The following is a 22,254-nucleotide window of genomic DNA, read 5'->3' as shown; positions in this document are numbered from 1 at the left end:
GGCCCGGCCCTCAGCCGCCTCCCGGGGCTGGAAGCAGGTCCCGGGCACCCCCAGCGGGACCCGCCTGCCCCCGCCGCCCGGAGCCCGGGCGAGGCCGGGGGGCGGCCCGGGGCTGTTGCTGTCACACGGCAGGGGGAGGGGGCTGCGGGCGGGGCGGGCCGCGCCGTGCTCGGGGCTCCCCCGGCCGGGCGGAGGCGGGCTGAGGCGCTGCAAAGTTTGCCGAGTGGCTGGCGGCGCTGTGTGCCCCCCACTCCCCGCTTCTTCCCTTCACATTTTTTTTTCTCCTTCTTTCTACCCTCACTGCCTTCCCTCCCTCGGCGGTGGCTCCGGGGCATGCACCCGCGCTGAGAGGCTGTGTCAGCCGGGCTGCTCGACGGACGGGAGCAGCGCGGGCAGCGGCTCCGAGCCCGCCATGCCCCGCCGGCACCGCGCCGCGCCCGCCGCCCTCTTCCTCCTCCTCCTCTTCCTCGTCCTCCTCCTGCTGCCGGTGCTGGGGGGCAGCCCCGCCGCCCGCTGCCCCGTGCCCTGCCGCTGCGCCGGGCACCTCGTCGCCTGCAGCCGCCTGGAGCTGAGCCGAATGCCCGAGCGGCTGCCGCGGGGGGCGGTGCAGCTGTGAGTATGGGGGGCTCGGTGCTGGGGTGGGGGGTGCCCGTCCGCCATCTTCTGCCCCTCGGGGTGCCTCGATCTGCGGCCGAGGAGGGCAGGGGGTCGGGGGGGAAATGTCGGGTTTGTGGCCGAGCGGGGCGAGTGTGGGGAGGGATGGAGGGAGGGAGGGAAGGAGGGGGCCAGCTGTCAGCGAGCACCGAGCAGCGCTTACCCTCCGCGCCTGGCCGACGGCGCTCGCCCTGGACCCCGTGAAGGAGGGGGAGCAAAGTTGTTCTACTGACTTTCTCGGGGAACGTGCAAAAATCGCTAAGTTAAATCGATTTCTGAGTCAGGAAATAAAAACCAAACTTTCATATTGGCCTGGGTTTTATTTGTGCAGCTCTTGGGCTTCGTTCACTGATGGTTTTGGTTTAAACAACTTTACTAGGGCTGGACCTCGCCAAGTTTGGTTCGGTGACACGGGTTTATGAAACTTACTAGCACGTAGTGAAATGCCATGTGTAGAAAACTTACCTGCAGTGACAAACTTTTATGGACAAAGCATAAATCATGAAAGCTTTCTAAAAGCTTGAAAAGTGGTGAGGTACTTCGCACATTTGTTTTTAATCTCTTGTCACTCTGGTATCTTCTATATTAGTCGTATTAATTTTCTATTACATTTCCAAAGCAGATCGAGATAAGGACTTTAAAGTAAACAGGAAGACTTTCAATTAGCTGTGGCTAATTCTGTTCAATTGCCTCGTCTGGAGGTCATGCTGCTTTACTCATGAAATGTGGATGGCTGTATTGACACCATATGGAACTGAACATACGAATGACTCCAGGAGGTGAATATTTCCATGAGCAGTGTAGGAAAGTGTGAGGGGAAAGAAACTTTTTTTTTTTCCTTTTGGCTTATATGATTGAAGCATATGAATCAAATACCGGATCTGCTTTACATTCAACAACTGGTTTTGCTTCTTATTAAATTTCATCCCTCCTGTTCTTTTGAACTATTTCAGTTACTTAACGTAACTGAGTTAAACTAAAAACTGAAGTTTTCTGACAAAACTTAAGGTATCTCTGATACTAAGCTAAGCTTCACAGCTTAATTTCATAGCTCAGCCTAGTTTAGTGCTGCTAAGATAAAATTCAGATGTCACGGTTACTAAACAAAAAGCAAATGGAAAAATCACAGAACTTTCATTTCTAGAGCTGTTTTAAAAAGTATTTTGCATTAGCAGTAATTAAATTTGTCTATTCCACTTACTTTACCGAGAGACAATAAAACACATTGCAGGGCTTTTTTGTTAGCACAAGGGAGGTTTTTCTAATTAGAATTCCCTTGGTAGTGTAAATTGTCCTTATGTAAGTTCACATTCCTTTAAAAGTGTGAGAAAATAAGTTCCACTTGTATAAATAAGCTTTGGTCTGTTGTAAGAAACCCCGCTGTGATTACTCATTGGACAGCTGTGTCACTTGGTCTTAAACTCACAGGAGTACATCTTTGTAGGTGTCACCAAGCCATGTGGTCTGGCTGCTTTTGTGGTTTTTGTTTGTGTCAAATGCCTTAGAAGTACCCTGCTCTTTCTTTCTTCCCCTCTTCTGGATAAGGGGACCAGGAGGAGTGTGGCGTTGTCTGTTACCTCCAGCTACTCAGCTGCTTGGAGCTTTGATTGCACAATGTGTACAGTTATAACGCTCTTCTTTTTTACATACGTAAAAAGGGTTTGAATAGCCTGGATTATTGTTGCAACAAACTATGCATTTACAAATTGTAAAAGACTGTTTATGAATTTTATTGGTATATGGTGACTGTGTTTTCCATGGGAGTCCATAGCATTTATAGCCAAAGGCTAGTAGTTTAATTGCATTATATCCAATATTCCTCAGAAAACAACTCTTACACCATGTTCTCAGCACAGGCAGACAAGGTCTCCCAGGTAGAGTAGTGAAAGCTCTTGTGCTTGAAAAGGTGTAGGCCCATGTTGGGCTTAACACCTTCCTCTGACCAGCTGTCTACACATCCAGACAGAAAGTACATCTGATGAAGTCGGCTTTTGAAGCTCTGTTTCAATCTCCCCTTCCTTTTGTATTTATAACCTCTGGTGAAATAAACCAAGAGTTTATGATGTGGAAAATGCTGTGTGACATTCTAGTGGGCGAAGGGGGAAATCAGGAGATGAACCTGAATACTGAGTTATGTTCCCCTTTTTCTTAGCAAATGTGAAGCTACTGCTTTCTACGTAAATGGCTTTATGAAATGGGGTGTAAACAGGGTATAATTGCCAGCTTTGCTGTGACTTTAGCCATAAATACCATCTTTTGTAATGCGGCCTTCACAGATGCTAACAATCCACAGATAAATATTTGTAGTGACTTTGTGTACAAATGGTTTTAAAGTCAGATTTCAATTTACTTCTAGTATGTGTGTCCCGAGATGGAGAGAACGTTTTGCTGCGTTAGAGCTGCTGATATTTCATAGCTAGAAGTGGAGGGAGGAAGAGAGTTTGAACACTGGCCAGTGTCCTCAATGTTTGCAAATTCTCAGAGGCATTGTCGAGTATGCCTTGCCAGGTTCACCTAGGAATGCTAAAAACTGTCAGCAAGACAGAAGGGAAAATCTGAAAGATGGCTTTCACTTGTGTTTGTATTACATCTTTAGTATTTACATTTTATAAATCCTCTAGTTCTTTACCAGAATTGCCAGAAAAAAGGGCCGTATGGTTTTCACAGCTGTTTTTCAATATTTTCCAGACTAAAACTTGAACATAGCAAGCTGATTTATGAGTCACTTTGGATCAGTGTCTTAAAACAGCTACAGCCTGGCTTTTTGTTTTTCAGCTCTCCTGATTTCTGCTGAATTAGCAGCTCTATAGGCCCCAGTGGGACTGATTAAGAAGCTGTTGCTGGATTTGCATTTTAAAATTTGACTTGGGGCTCAGGTTTCAGAGTTCTCTAAGGAAGAAGATGATAATTGTAACTAAGTGTTGTAAACTAAGTTAGAGTCTAAAAGTTATATTTATAAAATGTGTGAAGAAACGCTCACCCTCTCCCTTTATGCATTAGGCCTTCCTTTCAGTTTTTTATCGTATAAAGATTGACGTTCAGAGTTATGTTTTAGTTTTTGAATGCAGAAACTGAGTTATGAAAGGTGTTCATATGAAAGGAATGACGTATAGAAAATACTTTCTTTCATTAAACAGGTTCTTAAAGGGCCTCAAACTATGGCATTCTTTTTAAAGTAGGTACAATCCCTTAAAAGCTTGATCACTTTCATTAGAATCTGAGGTGAAGAACAGGCATACATATTTTTTTTATTGTTATAAAGAATTTCTTAATAAAAATATAGTTTCTGAGGGTATTCACTATTACATCTGTAATGGCTTTTGAAATTCTAGAAGTAGAAGAAATCACAGAGGAGATTTTCTCCTCACTTGTAATGTGGTTTCAACAGACAAGGAAAATTCAGAAATGGAAAATGCGTGGTAATAATCTTAGTACTTTGTCAGTGTTCATTTCTAACCGAGGGAAAATACTGATTCATTTTCAAATCTTTTCCTTGTATGTGTTTTAAGGCACATGAAGAAATGCATTGAATTGAAATGCACTTGTAGCTTTGGACAAGGATGCTAGAGTTTTATATTTTAAAAATACCTCAGGTCCATTGTTTGTAAGACTCAGAAACTTCTTTAGGCTTGAGCTTCACTTACAATACATGTCTTTTACTAATGTTCTAACTCTTGGTTCACTTTCAGCCTTTCTGATTTAACTTACAAATGTAACTTGCAAGGCTTTTTTTTTTTTTTCCTGAAGCTTCTCATGTCAGCAGTACTGAAATAATATTTACAAAAATACATCCAATTCATACTTTATCCAACAATTGGTAGACAAACATGTATACAGCTATGTGAAACACGAAGTTCAGTATTGTCTGGAGTTTGTTGTTACTGTTCTGCTTTGGCTTTTTTTTGGGTGCAGTTTGTGTTTGACAACCTGTTGTGAGTAAACCAGGAATAAGAATTTGTATGGATGTGTTTTTTAAAGTAGGTGCTATATGGAAAATCTGAGAGTGTTAAAATCTTTAGTGTTAAAAGACAAACACGAAAGAATAGTTTGAAACCTAGTGCAAGTTGTTATGCTCACGGTTGCCTTGATAGACTCCAGATGGATGTGAGCTTGAGCTATGAGTGAAAGTGTCTGGCTCCAGTGTGGTGATCATGCACAGCAGTGGTTGTAATTGCAGGATTTTTATAGTTTAAGGACTCTGCCAGATTTTTTTTCTTTTTTTTTTTTTTTAAACATGTTATAACTCCAGCAGAACAAATCTACTCACGTCTGTTACTGTCTGGTGGGTCCTTTAGGCAAACGTTTTAAATAAACCTTTTCCAGGGTTTTTAGATGAAATGAAGAAATGCAGGTTTTTAGCACTAATGTTGAAAGCTCTTTGTTGAAATAATCACTGCTTCCGAAGTCTTGTCTAAAGTATGAAGAGCAGTAACAAATTAGGCACTAACAGCCATGGTTTCACTAAATTTTGGCTGTTTATTTGCATAGTTCTTATAATCCCTACAGACTAAAGCCAAATACCGAGTTAAATTTAAGGGTAAAAATTGTCTCTGCTCTGTCTGCTTTAAAGGAACAAGTTAGATTCCCATCGCTGTTACAATCTAGATCTTTTGTAACAGCGTATTTTTTCAGTATTTACATGTAAGAAGGCAGTATGAGAATATCAAACCTGTACAGCTGATGTCTTCAAATGTTAAACAAATGGATTTTTCTCAAGTCTATGGCCAGACAAATGTTTGCACTAGACTTATAAGCAGTGAAAGATGCAGTCCTCTAACTCAAGTGTGGTTAACCTCATTTACAGGAGAACTCAAAATCATAGTGATGAAACTAACATTTGTGGCTTTTTTGAAAACGTTAACACTATATTGGTTTTCCATTTTTTTTAAGAGGAAAATCTTGAGGGTTTTAGACACCTGGAAGAAGACACAGGTGTATTTTAGGTGTGTGAGTCCAGAGCTGCATCGCAGAAGACATCCTTCCGTGGCCACCTGAATGCGGTGAAGGGTGTGCCTCTTCTCTAGGTGGCTCCCCCTGGCACTTGCCCCACTTTGTTTGTGCTGAAAAATCCCTTACACACCTGCAGCTCTGCCCTGTGTGCATTCTTGAAGTACCCCAACTGGGGAAAGGTGACGTTCATCTCCTCCCTGTGCCCAACAGAGTCAGGCTGGGGCGGCTGCACCCCGGCCCTCTGGGCCTGATCGGTTGCTGTACCGAGTGGCTGAGTGCTGGGGTACCCTTGGTAATGTGTGCATGTGGCTGGGATGGTTTGTAATGGTGGTGGTTGTTGTGTAATTTTTTTTTTAACTTAGTATGGTTCAAAAAGGGGGGGGGCGGGTGGCATTGCCTGTCCTTTGCTTGGTGACCCGAGTCCTCCCTTGTGCTGGGGTTTTGGTGGGCAGTCACTGAGCCTCCTGCTGGGGCTGTGCTGGTGCTGCAGATGAAGACTGGGGTGGGTGGGTGGCTGCCTGTATCCTGGGCATAGCACGGAAGATGCTGTTTAAGAGTCTTGTAAAGCAGATACTTAGTCCTGGCAACACTGGAAAAGTACTGTGTAAAGTACCAAATGGGAGAGGCTAAAGCATGGTTGTGCTGTCCCCCTGCACAGTTTAAGAAGCATAAGTGCCTGGCTGGGTCTCAGGACTTCTCCTCTGTGTCCAAGGACCCGTGGTATTGGGTGAAGAGAAACCCATTTTGTAGATCCACAGTTGCTCAGGGCTTAGTTGTATAGCACACCTAGCACAAACTGTAAAGCTGGCTTGATTTAAGCCAGTTCTGATCCATGTGCAGCATGGATATGCTGGTTATCAGGAATCATTACTTCCAAGACTGTAGAGGGAGAATAGACACGTCTGTGACAGTCGCAAACCTGTGCCTGGCATGCTTAGTGTATGGGACCATGTACCGAATTATATTCTCCAGAAAAAGTATGGACTACGGGAGTTTCCTCAAGAATCAAATGGAAATATGCTTCACTTCTGCATGGCCTGATGAGGATCTGTCTTGGTGTTGGCCTAGGAATTGACTTCCAGGCCCTTCTAGTGATGCTCAGCACCCACATTTCCAAGCCCCTTCCAGTTTTATCACAACCAGGCGTGTTGCCGAGTGCTCCAGATGCAGTGCTCAATTAGCACAGGGAAAAAGTGTGCTGATGCAATTCTTTGCGGGTCTCACTGAAGTGAGGTTAAGAACTCCTTCAGAATAGTGAAACTTTTGTTTCCTGGCTTGTGTTAAAAACTGAGTGTTACGATGTACAGCAAGCACTTTGCAGACAGCTCTATCAGTGCAGATAAGGTAATGACAGGCTGTAGCATGGGAGCAGGAACTTGCAGGTTGTGGGAATGGATGACTAAAAAGAGGGAGGTCTTCAAGCAGGGCTAGCAGTGGTAACGTGGCCAGATGTAAATCTTGTACTGCTTGTGCAGATCTCTATAGACTTGCAAGTTTGAATTTCTGTAGTTAACTTTTCTGTCTTCTACTGTATAGCCATTCTTTTATTTCTGTGATGTTTCCAGTACTTCTGAGACCACAGCAAATGTTTCTTAGGACTGTGTTTTATGATGGTTTTCAAATGGTCAAGAGGCCATATGGTGGAGATGCACGGTGTCTGTAGGGAAGATAATTTCCTGACAATGGTCAAGAAGGTGTGTTGCACTCTTAGTACCCTAGCCTGTTTCACAGCAAACACTGTTTGCAAAGGCTCTAACATGGGCTCTCGTAAAACTGCATCAATTTGTATTTTGGGATCTTCAGTGCGGAGTGGCACAAGCTGAGCTCGAGCTACTTCAAGGACAAGTAAGGCGATGGTAATGTGAATAGTGCAGAGACATCTTAAAATTCAAGATAGTTAGGCCTTCCTGTATATATTTTCTTGTTTAAGGTCCCAACTAAATTTGGTTATGTAAGAATAGAGGCCTGAATTGTGTGAAAGCATGAAAATGGAACTGAGATTTATGTACAGTCCTCACTATGTACTGAAGATTTGTGAGTTGCTTTGCAGAAGCAAGTGAGGAGAGTAGATGGTGCAAGTATAATAATTGACTCAAGGTTGAAATGGCAATGAGTCTTTATGAATTTTCCTTGTAGCCAACAGGTTGCTTTAGCCAGATATTTTGCTGGGAAGAGAGGGTTTTTTGATGTGTATGAGTCAACATTTTGAGGTGGTTTTTCATGTGTCTTCGATACATAGACACGAAGGCACACACAAAACATAGAATGAGCAATTCTTTTAGATGGTTCAGGAAATTCTTTGACACTGTCGGCAGTGATCAAGTTGTAAGCACTTATATACCTTGTAAAGTTAAATGTGTTTCTATTCTAGTTCTACTAACATAAAACAAATAACTTTTTATGTACTTGGAAACAAATGATAACATTTTTGATTGTAATTGTCTTGCTTTATGCAATATTTCATGGCAAAACTGACAGGTTGTTTATTTTTGTAACCTCATAGGGACTTAAGTCACAACAAATTATCTTCAATCAAGACCAGTTTCTTGGATCACCTCCATAGTCTTCGGGAAGTGTAAGTCAGTTTGTCTTTGTTTTTTTTTTTTTTTTTTTTTTAAAAAAAGTGGTTGGTCTATGTTAATTGTATCACTGGGATATCAATAAGTTGGGATAATAGGTTAACAATTATGTTCTGATATTTTACATTAAGTGAAACTGGAATTAATTTCAAATTTTGGGTTGACACCAGCAATTTAATAAATCCAATGTATATAGTTCTGATTTACGCTAAAGCTAACTCTCAATTTTTTTAATATTAATAGGAAGTTGAACAACAATGAACTGGAGATGATTCCAAATTTGGGGCCAGTATCTGCAAATATAACTCTTCTGTCTTTGTAAGTAGATCTATCTGTTGTCCCTACTTAGCGGAACTAACTCTGTAGGGTTAGTGGAAATATGTGCATTGCAGAGATTAAAGTAAAATAATTGGAAATAGAGCGGCTTGTGGTTAGGAAGTTGATTATGTCATATTATTTAGCAGGTTGTTTAAAATGTGTATAATTGAGCTTAATCCTTGTAGTTTTTATGCTTCCCTCAGATACAAAGACTGCATTAGAATAAATTTATGTTGTGGTAGTGCCCAGAAGCCTCAGCCCTGTTGTGCTAGGCACTGAACAAACATTAGTAAATGTTACGTAAACTCATACAATGCAGACTTTAAAACAAGAGTTACACTCTATTATTACACGTCTTGGCTGAAATCCCAATTGCGTTAAATCATGGCAAAAATCCATTAATTTCAGTGGGCAGTGTGGGGAAATCCCCTTGACACGCAGCTTTAGGACAAATATCTAGGTTAGAAGATGTTGTGTCAATATCTTTAAAATGTCTTTCTGCGACCATTTTTATGTGTGGCATAAAATTTTTCCAGTTGTGGTTAATACATACGGTTGTGACACAATTATGTACACGTTCATTGCTTCGTTTGAAAAAAATAATAGGTTACCTGATGTGGTATCTGTCATACAGGCATAAAATTGTAAAAGGTGTATAGGACCCCAAACCAAATTTCCTGATTTTAGAGGAAATCTTATTCCTGAGCATTTCACCTGAAATAAGTTCAGTTGTTTTTCCTGTGTTCTAATCTCTCCAAAATGTTGAGGGTAATGCTTAAAAAAAAGTTTGTATCCTACTGTTAAGTGGAGAAAAAAAAGCCAACATGTTTTCATGTGTGGGGTTTGAGTTTTATCAATGGGAATCTAAAGTGTTTAAGCCTAGTAATATGTAGCCGTCTGGCCAAATCCCACTCATGAATACAAATTGCAAGTTACCTTTTTTGAAGAAGCCTGAAGGGTTAAAACAATACAGTAAACTTCAGAAAGCTGTTCAGCTAATTAAATTGATCACTATTCAATTGCTTACATCTGGTGATTTATAGGGGTTTGTTTTTACTCTAGGCCCAGGTCAGCTAAGTCAGCTGGTGCAGCCGCTGTGTCTGGACTGCTCTGTTTGAATAAGAACTAAGTGACATTTGATACTGATGTGGTTTCTTACAGATCAGAATCAGAAAAGAATGAAAGAAAAAGCAGATGGTGTCTGACAAATAACTATTGAATTTAAGCATATCATCTATTTCAATTTTGCATTAGTGTTGACATTATTTTTACACTGGCATAGCATTCTGTAGTTTAAGCATTTCATTGATCTAAATAATGTATTTCTGTTTTTTTTACCTTATTAAGGTTCTTTTTACCACAAGGTTGGAAATATTAACTTAATAAAGTTTTATACTGTCTTGCCTTACTTGTGATGAATACAAACTTGAGAATTTGTCTTAACATCACCTCTAGTCCTTTTCATGGAAACTTAACTAGTTTAGATGAACCTAAAATCATCCTTCTGAAGCTGTGCAAAGATTTTTGTTTTCCTCTGAGAGAATGAAAATCAGTTGCTGCTGGATTGGTTGTTCCATATCCATAGGTTACTAGCTTGGTTCTTTTGCCCAGGTGGTAAAACATGGGGGGGGAAAAAAAAAAAACAAACCTTTATTAGATCTGTTTTCTGTACTATGACACATACAAGGGGGGAGGGGAAGATTCTAAAAGTTGTTTTCATACAACCAGTGCCGTTAAAGTTGGTCTGGTTGGGTGACAGCTTGTTCTTATTCTAGTTTCAATTACTTCTGTATGGTTTTGGGAGAATATAGGTATACCCAAGCTGAGATTTAATACCAGTTGTATGACCACTGTAAAGATTCATTGAGATTAAGTACTTAAAGAACTATTTCAACCACATTAAAGTTTTACATTGACTAACAACTGTCAGTTTGTAATAGTTAAAAACAATTGCTTGTTCTTTCTACATACGCTTGCATATGGCATGGATAATTAGAGCATTTATAATAAAAATAAAAAATAAAGCATTTTGTTCATTTAGCAAAGGTTTCTTTTTCAAACTTCTTACAAGTTAAAAATTATTCCTGTAGAAAGATGTTAAGTCTCATTTTACAAAAAAGGGTACAAATAAAGAAGAATAAGTATGCAGCAGTTGTCTGGCATAAAAATATCTGTAATAAACCAGTTTCATAAATCTGCAAATGTTTCTATCTAATGATACTTTTTTTTAGAGGTTAAAAAAAAAGTATTCAGTTATTGGAGGGGTTCTATCAAACTGAGTTAATGTGATACCTAAGTCAAGCGAAGGAAACGCATAGGAAACAATTAGAATATAATTTTAATGCTCTTCAAAGAATAACTGCTTGAAATATACTTCTGATGACTTTCTGCAGTTTTCAACTTTAAAAATGAAAGAAGCTTGTGGAACCTTTCCAAAACAAACCACTGTTTCTTTGTTGAGTCTTTGTTCCCACTTCAACTAGTAGTGGAAAAGAGGCGGTTAGTCTTCTGAAATTTGATTTGATTATGTTTCTTATAAGATACATATAAGTCCATTCATTACTGTCAGTGAAAAGCCAGCTGTTCCTTCCAAGGAGTCCTCAAGGAATGCTGTGAAAGTGGTGCCCTCCTTTCTGGCCAAAATCTTTACTGGTCAAGAAACTTTCTTCTATGAAGTGGATAAAATTCTTCCAAGTACTTGTCAACTCATCAGTGGAGACTTAATTTTACCTGTTCTGCGAGAATTTTTTTTGCCTTGCAGAAGGAGTTGCACTCATGGTATGTCTACAGTGAATGATTCTGCAGGTATCTCCATACAGTGCTGAATGTCTGAATTCTTTTAGCAATATAAACAAGCATGGGTGGATTATCATGTTAGTGTAGTTTCTATTTCAGGCGCTACTTCATTTCTAGCTATCTAATTGATATTTATCTAGCTTAGATATTTTCATACTGCTGAATTATGCAGGGTAAACATACCTGGAGCAATAGATGTTCCCAGTCTCATGGTCAAAGTTTGTTGGTAATATTAAACATTGATGCCAACATCTCGTTTTGTATGGATGCCAACTGAGAGTTGAACACCGAGAGTTGAACAAGGTATTGGGCAGGCACACCCCCACCACTTCCATGGAAAGACCATGTGTCTGTGTGAAGGAATATACAAGCAAATGCAGGTAGGCTCATTATATGGCTGGAGATGCATCTAACATACTCATCACATAGATAAAATGTGATGAATATGTATCATATCAGACTACATAGGAGAGCTGGTGAGCCTTCTGGGAATCTGGAAACTCCTGTGAACTAAATGGGTGGTACTTTGAGCTAAATCTGTTCCGGAGGCCTTTGGCTGTGAAGCTGTCATGGTTTCCCGGACGTTAATAGATGTAATACCTGCTGGACAGAGCAAAGAGTAGGACTTATCTTCCCTATCCTAAATTCCTGAGAGTTCAACATGGTAAGGATGAGTTGGGAACTGTAGATCCTCTTCAGAATGAATGGAGAAAACTGCTCTTCCTGAAGTCTTTTCTAAGTTCAGATGACTTGTCCACTAAAGCCCATCCAGGTATCTACTTTAAACTACTTTTAGGTGTCTGAAATTAGGTTCCTTTAGAAACATCTAGCAAATGTTCTTGGGCATTGCCTGTTTTACAGTGATTGTTACTTGTAAAAGTCTGATAACATCTTTCAGCATGATTGATCATTTAAGTCAATTATTTGAAACTGAAATGTCAGGCTTTCTTTCTGCCTAGACACCCAGCCTTTCACTATCTTCTGGGAGAGAAGGCAGAAAGAGAGAAGTTGAGCCATTTGCTTCCAGGGACTTCCAGCTCCCCAGTCAGAACGGTAGCTGCTAGGTCGCTCCAAGTGCTGGTCAACACCAGGTTTTGGAGAGAATACTAGATTTGCTGACTGATTACCACAAATGTATAGAGTATGGATGCCATCCACAGTAATGTAGCTATATTAATGTAGCCATACTTACCTATAGAACCTGAAATATGTTAGATGTTTCCTAATTTGCATTCCTGAAGTGCTTTTAAAATTGGTTAAATTGATATAGAAATTGTTTTGAATCATAGAATGGCTCGGGTTAGCAGGGACCTTTAAAGATCAACTAGTTCCACCCTCCCCGCCATGGGCAGGGAGTCAGATTTGAAAATTCTGTACTTACAGGAGAATAAATGAGTTATTCTCCATTATTTCTGGATAGGTGGATCTTTTTAGTGCCCATTCCTCTACCAGACACAGATTTCCTAGTTGTAGGAAAACAAGCAAAATTCTCAAGTTGTTTCCCATTCTAATGGTATTCCTTAACCAACATATACTAGTCCTGTCCTATTGATCATGAAAACCTGCTAGAATTCATGACATTGATACATGGGAAGAAAACCTTGCTTCTTAGGACTGTCATTGCTGTAAAGTTTTGAACCTAGTTTGAATCCAGATTCCTTACATTCATACTCTGAAGAGTGGAAGTGATTTTTTTTAATTATTTTTTTTTACTTCAGATGTCCATTATATGTACTGGTATAAAGGTAGTATATACTAAAATCAAGTATGTTTCAGCACGACTGCTTTGGTTGTAAGCTAGTAATGTTCAAAAGTTCTTACCAGAACTTTTCCATAGTGTCTCTATAGTATAGATAAGCTCTTTCACGATTCCCTGGAGAGAAAAAACAAACAAACAAAACCCACCATGCTAGCACACAGGATCTGAGCTTATTGCAGTAGACTTGATGCCTTCTCCAAGTACTGAAGAAGTCTTGGTTCCACTTTTGGGAAGAGATATTTAACCCACATAAGTAAAACAAACAAATGTTGTTTGAGTGTGACTTTTATCCTTCAACTTTGATTAATTTGAAATATGTAATGCTGTTACTACATACCAGAATCAAGGTATGATTTCATGCAAGGCTGAGGCTTTGTTCAGTGTTGTCATCTTTGTGTGTGCATGCATAAGCATAATGTATGTCATACAAAAAATGCCTGTGGGTCTAGCATATGTTGTCATGGTGTGTTAAGAGCTCAAGAAATTATTTGGATTAATAAAAGATTACTTGGAATTAAATTGGGTTACATTCAGAATAATTGGGAATCTCCCAACAGTCAGCAATGAAGGGCATTTAAAGATGCTTCGGGTTGCGATTTAACCTAAGGGCAAAGCAGTGCAACTAAAGCTGAAGAAATTGATTGAAACTGAGTAAAATAAGTACACCCTCCTTATACGAAAGTCCTGTATGGCATTTAACTGCCAACTATCATTTGTCTACAGAGTCCAGTTAATAGCTTCTGAAGATTTTTAGTTTATGGATGTATGCTTTGTGAAGAAGGAAGAACACCCACTGGTTTGCAAATTCTACAGCATTGTTTAAGATTTTGTTTAAGGATATACAGTTTCAGTGGTAAACTCATGCTCCTTCACATGTGGAACTTAAAAAAAAAATAAAAATAAAAAGTAAAAAAAAATTGTGAACATCATCCAGCATCGTCAATACATCCAGCATGTATTTTGAGTGATTTGGAAAATGGAAGACAGCAGTCAATGACTTCAGAGAGATGGACTAACTTCAAGTATTAGAGTATTCTGCCTCCCCAAATAAAATTTATTGTTCTTATCAAAATATAAGAACTAGAATTAATATTTTATAAAAGCATGTTTCTTATTACCTACACCCAGGTTATGCTGTGTGATAATCATCTCAGCAATAGGAACTTGAAAAGGCATATATGCCAAAGTCTCTATTGTTTTGTCCGTGGCTGTGTGGTGCTTAGCTGTTGGTTGGGTTAAGCCACAACACGTGTATAGGGAAATTCTGACATTAGGCTAGCATTAAATGAAATGTTTTAAATAATCAAGAGATTTTCCATCTTGATGAATAGATTTTTTTTGATTTAAAAGCACTAATATATGTGGAACAGGTGATTTAGATAGAAGTATTCTTGTAGTTTGTTGTAAAAACTGATCATATTAATCTAGAACACAAATAGTTTTAGTAAGCCATAGTAGAAAATACGAAGTTCATGATGCAGAACAAAAGGAACAATGATAAAACAGTATTTCTTGAAGTTTTACATTAATACTTAAAAAGAGGCATATAGAATATGCAATGCTGTAGATTTTTTTTTTTTCTGCTACCTGGGAGGATTCTTCAAACCAATCTGCACGGGAAGCCTTAAGGGCAGTTGAAACAAGGAACCACATGGCTGTTCGGTTTTGGGTTCTAAGATGATAAAAACATTGACAGTATCTTGAAATGTGAGGTTTCTTGAAATGTGTGCACTTGTCTGTTAGGTGCTAGACTGAATCCATGGGTTGGTTTTCAGTAGACTTTCTACAGCATTCAGTTTGTAACATCTTTTTGTTGGTATATGCTGAGTTTAAATGCTCTGAAGACACATGAAGTTTTATATCCTGGATGCTTAAAAAGTAAATGACCAAAAAATTTTAATTATTCGTCAGGAGATAAAATGGGCCCAAAGGACTAGGAAGTAGGCAGTCAGTTAACTGTAGGAGTCACAGGTTTTCATAGTAAGCAAAGTTATTCCAACTTTAAATGTAGTTTTCTTATCAGCCACTCTAAAATGACAGATTATTCAATTTTTAATTTCAAGCCTTTGGTGTTCAAGGAGCACTTCTGAAAAGCAAAGCTAAAAGTCACTTGTTATATTGAAAAAGTGCCAGGTCATCATCTTTAAACGGAAAATAAATCAGCAAAGTTATCTAAGTCAAGAACAAAGATTCGAAGAAAAAAATTTTTTTTTGGTTGCTAAAAAAAGCAAAACAAAACAACAAAACCAAGTTTAAAAAAAAAAAAAAAAGGTAACAGGGAATGCCTAAAAAGTTTTTTCAGGTGCAGACTGGTGTTTGCTCTGAAAGGCTGGTTCTGCTTGTTGTTCATCTAATCCATGCAGAGGCTGTGGTGAACTTATTGGAGAAGATCTGCAAGTTTAATGTACTGGGTTGCATAAACAAGCTCTGAAATTTTAAAGCTATATTATCTCAATACCGTAGCTTTATCTTTATGTCTTACTATATTAGCTTCTTCCCTTTATCTTGCTTAATTGCTCATTAATCATGATTTCAGTTGTCAGTAAAATTTCCTCTGTGGACAGCACACTTTGTTCCAGTTACAACATGGTTGTTTCCTGAGATTGGTAAAGCCTTATGCTTTCAGGCAGTGGAGGCAGAGCTAACTGTTGTGTTACAAACCTTTACTTTGTGTAGCTTATGGTATTGCAATGTCAGGTTCTTATAGTAAATAAGTAATAAAAATGGGAGTGTTCCGTACCACTTAACTCAGATACGTAGTCTGAAAAAAGTTTTCTTTTTCGCTCTTACAAGTAACTAAACTAACTCTTAAGTTGAAAGTGGCTTCTCACAGATCTTTGCTAAATAAGATGGTGAACTATGATGAAAGATTTGTAAATTCATCTGTATTTTTGGCATCTTCCTGTTTTCTTCCATTCTTTTTATACCACAAGAAGAAGAGGGTGTTGCACCCACTTTTTTGGGGTGGCAGTACTTGAACATGTACTGATCACGGTTTTTCATTCTTAATATGTGCGCTATCTCATCCTAGTTTGATTAATCAGCATACAGCAAAAATACCTATCTAATTTTATGCACAAATGTAGTTACTGGAAAAAAGTGGTGATTAATCCTTTGTACTATTTAGAAGTGATCTTATTTTAATCATAGAATCATTAAGGTTGGAAAAGACCTTCAAGATCATTTGGTCCAACCATCATCCTACTAGCAATGTCACCCACTAATCCATGTCCCTAAGCACCACATCCAACCTTTCCTTAAACACCCCCAGTGACAGTGACTCCGTCACTTCCCTGGGCAATATTGTGTGCCCTTTTCTGTTTAAAATAAGGAAATGTATAAATATTGGCATTCCAGATCATGCTTCAAACAGTCATTTTGAGAAGTAGAATTCAATTAGCTGAAGCAAACATGTAAAATAGTTTATACATCTGCTCAACTGGCAATGTGGAAATAAGAGTGATAATTTTCACTGTTTGGCAGTATCTCAGTGAGGAAAGCTTTTGCAAAGGGCCTTCAGTAAAGACATATTTTTTCATAGTCCTTGTTTGCAGGATTATTTGGATTAATTTGGATTAAGAGTAGGAATGACAAATCTGACTGTCATTTTGCAGTAGGCTGAGAAAGGCAGCTGTATGTGGAATCCAGAAGAACGCTATCTCAGTTCATATTTAGAAAGCTGCAGTCACAAGAAAGAAGTTTAGATGCAAGTCTTGAAAATGAAAGCTTGCATTCATTAGGAGTGGATGCCTTTCCCTTCTATGCTTGCCAGAGAAAGTGGTATTGTGTGTTTATAAATCTAGCATACTGAACTGAAGTCTGGCTCCCAATATTAAGAAAATTTTGGTCAAATATTTTACATCCTTGTCATCTCTTCAGTTACCACTTTATTATGGGAAGGATTAAGATTTGGATGCTGCCTGGAAGAGTTTATTTTGAAGAAGGATTGAAAAAAAGGATAGAGGAATGCCAGACTGGGCTTCAGGCATAAGGCAACTTGGAGGGAGTCCCAAAAATGAGAGTGGTGGTAAACCATGCGTGACTTGGGCTGAAGTTGTGAGCAAAAAGCTAGAGCAAAGAAACTTACTGGAATTAGTTTTTGCAGTCTTTGACATTTGGTGTGGAGACTAAGAGGAAGTAAATGAAAGAATTTGAAAAGGAACCTGTCTTAGTCAGACCTGCAGACATGGAAACTAGATTTTTATGACAGCAATTAGATTGAATGATGGGAAAGGGAAGAAGAATCTAGAAACCCAGAGTTTGTTGTAGCAGAAATATAAAGTAGTGAGAGCCTAGACGAATGCTTTTGCAATGAGAATGGAAAAGAATGCAAATTTTATGAGCTATTTGCAGTGGAAAAACTGGCATGATTTTCTGATAAACAGCATTAAAGAAAAAGATGAATTAAAAAGAATAATGGATCAGAAAAACAGAGAACGCTATTCTCATGTGACAAAATGGAAGAATGGCAGGAAATTTTACCATGAAAAGTTGGAATGAACTGAGATGCCAAGCGTAAGTACTGGGTTTATATCATAGAGATGTGGTAGATGGTTATTGCAAGGAAGAGTGGTATGTGGTGACTCAGTGCCTTGAGTGAAATAGAAGTGGACAAGAAGGTCCCTCAGCAGTTGAGATTTGGAGTAGACCTAGAAGGGCGCCCAGTCTGAAGTGCCTAGGCTTCAGTCTGCACTCTACAAAAGGGAGAATAGTCTCTGAAAGTAAAGGATAGATGTTTTTCTTAATGAGCCCATAAATCAGATCAAGAATGTGATTTATAACATTGGAGGGTGTTACGCTGGGTTTAATCTGGGTCATACTTAGAGCTGTGTAAGCTTTTAGCATTAATTAACAATCATGGAGTGCAGCAAGTCTGCAATGGGTTATTATTTCTGTTGTCAGCTCCTGCTGAAATAGCCGTGTTTTCATTGTTTTTGTTTACCTTCATTAAAATAAAGTGATGAGCTTATGCATTCATTTGGCTATCACATGCTAAGTAACATGGTTATTTTGGAAAGGCCAAGAAGTGGAATGGGAAGAGTCCAGTGTATCAAGAGAAGAGTTTGGAAGGAAACTTTCATTATATGCTGATATTATGACTGGAATCAGGAGAGAATTGCTGTGAAGTATCAAGTGTTTGGAAGTTTGTATTTGCTTCTGTTTTCTTTTTGATGATGAAATCATCTCTGAATCCCAGAGTAGTTTCATTCTGCATCTCTCTCTACCCCTTTTCTCAATTTGGTTTGGGAATTAGTAAACCTTTGGTATCAAGTTTGGCACAGGGAATCAATAGGCTTCTGAGTTTTGGTTTTACGCTATAAAGCTATGACTACATACCAGAAAAAGCACAAAAAATAAGACCAGAGACTTGCGGACATCTGAACTGAAAGAACAATGACAGACAAGGAATGTGGACTGAGGGAGGCCTTCAGAAGAAAGACCTGCTTGCTTCAAGGAACATGTGGAGCCTGTGCGTCAACTGGGCAGCAGACTTGTAGACTTACAAGTAGGACTGGAAGTGAGCCAGCTCCTGGCTCTATTTCTGGCATCATCATCTCAGAAATACTTCACGTGAAACCTTTTTTTCACCATTTCTAACTGTTGCAAAGATTTTAAAAACTGAAGGGTCTTAATTCAATACAATTAATTGGATATCTGATGATGAGAAGTTTGTAGTCCCATTCACTCACATCAGGGAATTTTTGTAAGGGGAGCGTTAAGCTTGAAATTATAACTATGATATTTTAAGTAATGCAATTGTTCATTAAGTTCTGGCTAATTTTATTAGTCAACTGTGTAGAAATCAGAGGAAAAATTTAATCTTTTTTCTCTTTCTTCTTGTAGGAGAGTTACTGAGACTTTTTTTGTGGTATGCGTTCCTTAAAGTTTTCCAACCTCATTCTAAAAGCCACAAAACATGAGTCTTCCAGCACTTTCTAAGGAAGTTTATTACAATCTTGATCTTTCATCTTTACAAGATGAAGTAATAGAAGATTATTTTTTATCTTTTGGTTAAGTTTTCTTCCACTCATTGTCTTCACATCATTGTTTCTTGTGAGAGCTCCAAAAAAGTCTGGAGGAGTTTGGGGGAAAAAAAAGTGCAGGAAGCAATAGATGTGACAGCAGTTGTATGACACCAGTGGGTGAACTGAAGGAAGATAGGTTGGAGCAACCACAGAGATTTAAAGAAATGTGAAAAAGGAGACTTTGTGCTGTAACATAATGGAGACCACCCTGTACGTGCTCGGATGTGGACAGTCATATCTGCTTTGCCTGTGCTGACATGGCTGCCTCCAAGCCAGCTGTAGTTTGGAAGCTGTGTAAACACGAGATCGTCAAACTAAACATCTATGAACCCCAGTGTCTTGGCTTCAGCAATGCTCAGAAAGACATATCTAGCCCTAGCAGAACATTTTTTTTCTCCTTATATATGCTCTTAGTCTTTCACAAGAGACCTCCAGCATGATTGCATTTGCATGTTCCTAAGGCAAATTTAATATATCCTTTCAGCCAGGGATTAGTTGGGGGACAGGAGTTAGTCTTAGTCCAGAATTATAAAGGTGTTAAAACAGAGTTGTTTTACACCTAACAACTTTGGAAAACAGACTGCATAGACACAGCTCTCCAAAATTGTCTTTCTAGACAATTGCAGTTTTACCAGTTTGCTCCACCTCCAGACTCACACACTTGCTCCTTGTCAGGATCGTGATGTAGGATAAGAAGTCTAAGAGATTCTCAGAACACAGCAGGTCAAGATCTACCTGGAAGAAAGGTATGGTTGAGAAGGAAGTGCAGGAATATATATATACATACATACATATACATATATATATATGCGCTATATATATATGCGCTATATATATATATATATATGAATATATATAAATATATATAAATAAATGTATAAATATAAATATATGTTAAAATATAAATATATTTTATTATATTTATATGCTGAGGTTTTGTTTAGAAAGAAAAGATAGGACTTCAGGTCTTAATCTATTTCAGAGTTGCAGCTTCCACGTTATAGAATGAGAGCAACGAGCAGTCTCATTTGTAGGCTTACATAGTTACTTCTCTGAAATAGAACACCTTGCATTTTGACAATCTTTATCAGAAGATACTTAGTCATACTATCTCAGATCTTTTTTTTTTTTTTTCAGCAAATAAGAACTGTGTTGAAGTAGTGTTAACTAGATCCTTAACAAAATGGATACAGCAGTTGCTGTCTTGCTTTATATTTCCCTAGAGGCAAGGAAAGTACAAGTCAATATGTCAAACGTGTTGTAGCTGTTGTTTATATGGAATGAATCTTGAGATCATGATTGATAGGGCTGTTATAAATGTTTTGGCCTAGTGGTATGGCTAAAGTCATGAATGCAGAGAGGAAAAGCTAGGGTTTCTCATATCCTTAATGAAAAACTGATATTCTGTCTTAAGATACTATTCACATGGACTTGTGTGAAAATAATTAAATCAGTCTGCATGCACTTATTTTTTTCTACTGGAAGTTGGAGTGTAGACACTCAAATGTCAAGAGACATATATCCAAATTCATGCAGGTGTGTTGGTGGTTTTGTCTGTATTCCTCAGTGCTCCTGCCTCTTCGTCAGAATCAGGAAAAGTTGTAAGGAAGTTGCAGCATGTTGTTGTTCCTTGTGCATATGAACAAACTGATCTGACTGCCACAGGCATGCTTCCGTGAGAACTTGGTGCACTGGTTTGCTTGTTGGAGGGGGATCTCTGTCTGCTCTCATCTTCCCTTGAGGATCTGAAAAATGAAACCAGTGCAGTATGTGCAGCTCCTTTTGTCTGAGCACAGTAGTTAAAGCAACTGGAAATTTCACTGGAAATTTTTTGTAGGGTGAGCAAACGTACATCATTGTGACAAGACAGGAGGATACTGTTTGGTTGTGTTGTGACAATTAAGCATGCTTGCATTTTCAAACATGTCCTTCTTGACTAATTTTGACATTTATTTGGCACTGATAAGGAAGCTGATACAAATTTTATTTGATTTACTTAAATAATGTTGTGAAGAAAAATTAAATTAGAATTAAATTCTCATTTTAACTAAAGTTGGACCTTAAGGTAGAACTGCCTTGGATGTGTTCAGTGCTGGGTAATCTCCTAAGTGTGAATTAGGGTGTTTGAATTTTTTTCAAGAGAAAACAGGCTGGGGCAATAAGAAGTGAAGCACTTAGATATTTTGCATTTTAGTATCTTTTACTAGTGGGGTACAGTGGGGGCTCACTGGATTTTCACTATGAGATGGACAAGAACTTTGATGTGTAGCTCGTTCGGTGAACAAAATAAGTTACTTTTTCCTCATGATATGACCTTGTCATCACTGATAAAGAACATTCCCTGAAACAAATAAGCTGTATTTTTTGTTTTGTTTTGTTTATTTTTGTTGTAACCTGGCCTGTGTCAGGTAATTTGCCAGTTAGTTTAAGTGCTAATCTGAAGGCTGTATAAGAGTTTTATTCAGTTCCATTAGGTCCAACTAAACTTTGTAATACAGGGGCTATTATCCTGCCAGCTGTAAGGAATTTCTGTTTTATGAAGCAATGCTGACACAAAGACAGCACTGTGTAAGCCATGTCTATAACTGAACACTTTCACACTGCAATTTAGGAGGCGTGCAGTTCAGGAAATTGCTGGCTTCTGCTGGAGCACACTTTTATTGCAAGGAAAATTTTATTCGTCACTCAAGTAATTGGCAGTTTTAATACCTTGTTAGTAATTACCTTATAAACAAACTAATGCATAAAGGCAACTCTCTATGACCTGTTATCTAGCTCACAGTCTCATTTGGCCAGTGGAACTGACACATGGTGGTGGTGTTTGTTGTTTTTTATTAAAGTAATTTGTTTCCATTTATTATAAATACTTTCAGTTAAGAGTTAAAAAAAAAAAAAAAAAAAAAAAAGCTAAAAGAAAAAAAAAGGGTAGCTCTACCAGACAGCCTGAGGAATGAAACACGATACAAGGGCAGCATTGGAGGGGCTGCAAGATCACTTACCCATTCCCACATGTGGTCAGAAGGCCCATTAATCTAACTTATGGTTTAATTTTTGAGTCAGGATTTTTTTTGTCTTAAGTAGTAATCCCTCCCTTGCATATGTGAGGATTGTCCATGCTATCCTAAATGTGTGGCTTACTATTTGATCCAGAACAATTATTTCCAATAAAGGC

At 38.7% G+C, this 22,254-nt stretch overlaps 1 protein-coding gene across 2 annotated transcripts in view; it reads left to right on the top strand.

Moving 5' to 3' along the window:
* Positions 1-22,254, top strand: part of LRIG3 (leucine rich repeats and immunoglobulin like domains 3) — a 55,754-nt gene that overhangs the window by 11,820 nt on the left and 21,680 nt on the right. The window contains exons 1-3 of one of the 2 annotated variants that reach the window (XM_040552014.1): positions 164-612; positions 8,108-8,179; positions 8,427-8,501. In XM_040552014.1, the coding sequence (XP_040407948.1) occupies positions 413-612; positions 8,108-8,179; positions 8,427-8,501 (347 nt within the window). In that variant the 5' untranslated portion in view covers positions 164-412. Of the gene's footprint in view, positions 1-163; positions 613-8,107; positions 8,180-8,426; positions 8,502-22,254 lie in introns of those variants that run through there. The other variant, XM_040552021.1, reaches the window with a different exon arrangement.

The sequence above is a fragment of the Cygnus olor genome, chromosome 1 (assembly GCF_009769625.2).
Source record: "Cygnus olor isolate bCygOlo1 chromosome 1, bCygOlo1.pri.v2, whole genome shotgun sequence".
Lineage (NCBI taxonomy): Eukaryota > Metazoa > Chordata > Aves > Anseriformes > Anatidae > Cygnus > Cygnus olor.
Note: the sequence above shows the minus strand (reverse complement) of the source record. Positions and strands in the feature narration are given on the sequence as shown.